At 49.2% G+C, this 4949-nt stretch overlaps 1 protein-coding gene across 2 annotated transcripts in view; it reads right to left on the reverse strand.

Moving 5' to 3' along the window:
- Positions 1 to 451: 451 nt before the first annotated feature.
- The window catches only part of Pik3c2b (phosphatidylinositol-4-phosphate 3-kinase, catalytic subunit type 2 beta), a 45812-nt gene continuing 41314 nt past the window's right edge, over positions 452 to 4949 (reverse strand). The window contains exons 29-31 of one of the 2 annotated variants that reach the window (XM_013017451.1): positions 4445 to 4623; positions 1781 to 1909; positions 452 to 696 (exon numbers count right to left, since the gene is read on the reverse strand). In XM_013017451.1, coding sequence (XP_012872905.1) covers positions 508 to 696; positions 1781 to 1909; positions 4445 to 4623 — 497 coding nt within the window. In that variant the 3' untranslated portion in view covers positions 452 to 507. The remainder of the gene's footprint in view (positions 697 to 1780; positions 1910 to 4444; positions 4624 to 4949) is intronic. The other variant, XM_013017452.1, reaches the window with a different exon arrangement.

The following is a 4949-nucleotide window of genomic DNA, read 5'->3' on the forward strand; positions in this document are numbered from 1 at the left end:
CCTAGAGAAAAAGTCCATTAAGAACCTTCAATCATAGAAAACAACAAAAAGAAAAACCAAGTCCCAGTCTTCCTTGTTTGCCTTTGGAGGCATATGCATGTCCCTTCTTGCAAGGCTTCCTGTCCCACTTCGGGACAACATTACTATCTCATTTTTTAAAAATAAAAAATAAAGATATCCACCCTCCCCTCCCCCACAAAAGCTATTCCCACGCGCACACACACCCCACCACCGCCCCCAATCCAGGCATTGCTCCCTTGACACAAGGTAAACTTCTTATAAAACTCGGCTGCAACACCACGGCTTCCAAGGGGCTGTGCAGCACAACCCACCCGCGCTTCAGTCTGCGGTGGGAGGGGTGATGGAGGCAGCCGGACCAGCAGCCAGGCCCACGCGGACCAACAGGGAGGCTGTGCAGGGTCCCACCTCCTCTTGAAGACTAGAACAGCCCAGCAGGGAAGTCTTCTCCCCTAGCTCTTGAGGTTCTGGGCTGTAGCTCTGTTGGGCTCACAAGGTCCCATGACTTCGAGACCCCAAGGCAAACCAGCTGGTCTTCTCCTGGGTCAGGTCCAGCTCGCGCAGGCGAATATGCACCTCTCCCAGAAGCACATTTTCCCAGAATCCTTGCTCGCTCAGCACGCTCAGCTGGAGCTGGCGCTGCTGCAGGTCACCCTTGGGGATGCCATCGTACACCAACTGCAAACAGTGGGAAGAGGGGCAAGTGGTGAGAGAGGCGGCTCCACTGGCTCATGCCTATGATCCCACCTACTCAGGAGGCTGAGATCTGAGGACCAGGGTTTGAAAAGTCCCCCTGAGACCCGTACCTCCCATTAATCACCAGAAACCTGGGAGAGGAGCCGTGGCTCAAAGTGTGGTAGAAGCTCTAGCCTTGAGTAAAAGAGCTCAGGGGCAGTGCCCAGACCGGAAGTCAAACTCCGCTCCCCCCCCAAAAAAAATAGTCCCCAGGGAACACAGAAAGCAGTGGGGAGGGGAGAGGTTCAAGTTCCTGGCAGAGTTGGCTGAGGCCAAGATCATTTTATCTTGCCAGCCCTGCAGAGTCCAAGGGAGTACAGAAGGCACCAGGAACCCAAGGGAGAATCCAGAGAACTTTGTTCTCTGCTCAGAGTTCAAGCAGGTAAGTGCTGGCTGTGCGTGCGAGTGTGTGTTCACTTGTACTTTTGCTTATTAATTGGTGATGAGTCCTTTGGATTTATCTGACTGGGGCTGGCTCCACCCCATGATCCTCAGATCTCAGCCACCTGGGTGGCTAGGTTTATACACAGGAGCCCCCAGAGCACCAAGCAGAACAAAAGGTTTGTGTTTTTTTTTTTACTGGGGCCTCTGTTCATATTCATCCCAGGACCCTAGGAGTCAGAATGCTTTTTGCTTAGATTGGAAGTATAGGAATATATGCTCACACTTGCCATTGCAACGTGAAAGTAGCCACAGTCTCTAAGTTAGCAGGCGTGGAATTCTTGTATGATTTGATTGAGAAGCGCAGGCACAGGCTGGGAAGGTGGCTCACTGGTAGAGCGCTTGCCTCACCTGCATGAGGCCCTGGGTTCCATTTGTCAGAACCACATAAATAGAAAAAGCCAGAAGTGGCAGGGTGGTTGAAGTGCTAGAGCATTAGCCTTGAGCTGAAGAGCTGAGGGACAGTGCTCAGGGCCAGAGTTCAAGCTCCACGACTGACCAAAAAAAAAAAAAGAAGAAGAAGAAGAGCAGGCACTACCGCCTTACCTCCCCCCCCGCCCCCCCCCGCCGCTGCACCCCTACACACCATCTCATTGTAGGTGGGGTTGCAGGTCTTCCGGGCCACTTTGGTTTTCCTCTTCGTGGTTTTCTGAGGGTCAGGAAGGAGATAAATTTTCACATAGGGGTCAGGGTCATTTCCGTCCTGGAGCAGTTGCTGTAACAGAATGAAAGCAAAATATAAAGATTCTTGTAAAGCTGGGCACTGGTGGCTTGTGCCTGTAATCGTAACTACTCAGGAGGCTGAGATCTGAGGATCACAGTTGAAAGCCAGCCTGGGCAAGCAAGTCCGTGAGACTCTTCAATTAACCACCAGAAAACCAGAAGTGATGCTGTAGCTCAAGTGGTAGAGTGCTTGCCTTGAGTTGAAGAGCACAGGGACAGTGCCCAGGCCTAGAGTTCAAGCCCCAGACCCCCCTTGCCCCCCTCCCCCACCACACAAAAGATTCTTGTAAAAGCTGGGTGCAGGTGGCTCATGTCTGTAATCTTAGCTTATTCAGGAGGCTGAGATCTGAGGATCGCAGTTTGAAGCCAGCTCATGCAGGAAAGTCTTGAGACTGTTATGCCTAATAAATCAACAAAAAGTTGGAAGTGGAGCTGTGGCTCAAGTGATAGAGCACTAACCTTGAGCAAAAAAGCTCCAAAAAAAATTTTTTTAATGCCCTTCCTAGGGCTTGAATTCAGGGCCTGTGTACTGTCCCTGAGCTTCTTTTGCTAAGATTTTTATAGTGTCTCTTTCTTACCATTACATTTCCTCTCCATTTTTCTGTTTCCCAGCTCAGTCCATGTAGATAAAAAATATCTATCAATATCATGAATTACATTAATGCTATACTTTCTATATAAATGCCCAGGGCATTCCATAATGTGGTCTGTTTTGAGTGGCTCATTGTGAGAGCCCTCCTGTCCCAGACATCCTGCACTTTTGTCATTTGGTCCATCTAACCTCTACGAGGTGGAGACAGAAATCAGAGACTAAGTTGCTTGCTCAAGGTCAGCCAACTACTGATTCATGTAGCTGATTTTTTTTAATGTCCTGGGCCCAACCCAGAGCCTTGAACATACTACGTCTGCTCTACCCATAAGCTACACCCTGGATCCCTGGCTTAATCCTTTTAAAAGCTAAGTCAGAGCTGGTCGCTATGCCAGCATATGTCTTTAATCCTGACTACTTGGGATGCTGAAAGATCCTCAGGGATGGAGGTTCAAAACCAGCCTGGGCAAGAAAACCCATGAGAATCTTATCTCCAATAAACTAAGCCAGAAGTGGAGCTAAAGTGGCTCAGGTGGCAGAGTGCTAACTTTGAGCAAAAGAAGTTCAGGGGTAGCACCTAGACCTTGAGTTCAAGCCCCAGGACAAGCACACACACACAAAACAAAGTTAAGTCAGATCATATATCTCCCTAAAGCCTTCCAACAATTCCCATCTCATTCAGGGAAGGAGCCAGAGACCTCATTGTAGTCTGGGCTGTGTACCACCATACCCTCTCTGACCTCACCTTCTGCTGCTCCTTTGCCCTTTGCCCCTTCAGCGCCAGCCACTGGGCTTTTGTAGTCCTGACACACTGCCTGATAGAGGCAGGCTTGTATCTCCAGAGCTTTTGGGTCTATCTGCTCCCCTGCCTGGGAAGACCTCTCTCAGTATAGTCATAACGTACATAGTTCCCTCCTCACCTCTTCCCTCTTTGCTTCTCATCACTGAGACCTGACCACTCTAGGCAAACTCCTTTCCTCATTCTGCCCAAGATTCCTTCTTTGCTTTATTATTTCTTGCCTAGCTCCTACCACACCTTACATGCCATATAGTTCACTAGTCTACTTGTCTATCCGCCTTTTCTAACTAGAATGTAAGTTCTTTGAACACAGGATTGGTTTTATTTTCTCCCATATCCACAGCTCAGTGCCTGGCATATAGTAGGTATGAGATGAACATGTGAGAATGAAAGAATGAACCCAGTCTGCTCCAAAGCTCCCTGCTCTTCCCGGTCTTCAACGCCGTCACCTACACAAAATGCCAACATGGAGTGCAATCCACGCTGAAAATACAGTAAAAGTCTCCCTCCCTTTCTATTCAGAACCTGTACCACAAATTTCCTAACCTGATTGTCCTTGAAAGACATCAAGTGGTTGCCTTACTGCCACCATCAGGCATCTTTCACAATTATCATAACAACAATAATCGGAAAAGTGAACTGGGTGAAGATGACTCAGGCCTAAAATCCTAGCAACTCAGGAGGCTGAGATCTGAGGACTGTGGTTCAAAGCCAGCTTGGGCAGGAAAGTCTTTGAGACTCTGAACTCCAAGTAACCACCAAGGAGCCAGAAGTGGCGCTCAAGTGGTAGAGCACCAAAGCAAGCCAACCAAGAGCACAAAGCCCTGAGTTCAAGCCTCAGGACTGGCAATAAATAGTCAAATCGGAAAGGTAAGTGGTCTCTGGCATTGTTATCTCATTTAATCCACATAGCCACGCCAGGAGGTTGGTGCTCACATTACCTCGGGAGAGTGAGGCCAGATACCAGTGAGCCAGCAGCTGTACCTTGAATTGTTTGGTCAGCTGCCGGCCTGGCACAAACAGGCCCATAGAGCAGGCTCAGTAAACCTTTGTGGTTATTTGCATGACAGAGGACAGAGAAGGACTGATCAGCCCAAAGCATACAATAAAGAACCCAATGAGGGCCGTGCAGCACTTACCAAGCCCCGAATGTGCATCACCATGATGAAGAGTTTATTATTTTTGTAGGAGATGGACAGCTTCACCTCCCCTCCCACCTTCCCCACAGGCCGGGCCCATGTGCCATCTGTTAGGGACAAAAGAAATGGAGAAAGGTCAACAGACCAACCATGCCCTGACTGGCACGTAGGAAGTGTTTCTGTTTCCTTTCTGACCACCATCCTAACTCCTGAATGTCAGGTTCTGATCCTCACTGCAAATAGCAGTAAGTGGGGTCTGGAACCAGGTTTAGAGGTGGGTCAGGATGGGTTTATCCCATCTGTGAGTACAAATCACTAACAGTATATCCACCCTCTGGGGAACCCAGCCCGGGGACCTGGGGATCCATAGTCTGAGTGGGAAACCAGATTCCCCAGTAAGTAAGAAAGGGACAGGATACAAGTCAAAGAAAAGAGAACTGGGAGCCGGGTGCCGGTGGCTCATGCCTATAATCCTAGCTACTCAGGAGGCTGAGATCTGAGGATC

The sequence above is a fragment of the Dipodomys ordii genome, unplaced genomic scaffold (genome assembly GCF_000151885.1).
Source record: "Dipodomys ordii isolate 6190 unplaced genomic scaffold, Dord_2.0 Scaffold35, whole genome shotgun sequence".
Lineage (NCBI taxonomy): Eukaryota > Metazoa > Chordata > Mammalia > Rodentia > Heteromyidae > Dipodomys > Dipodomys ordii.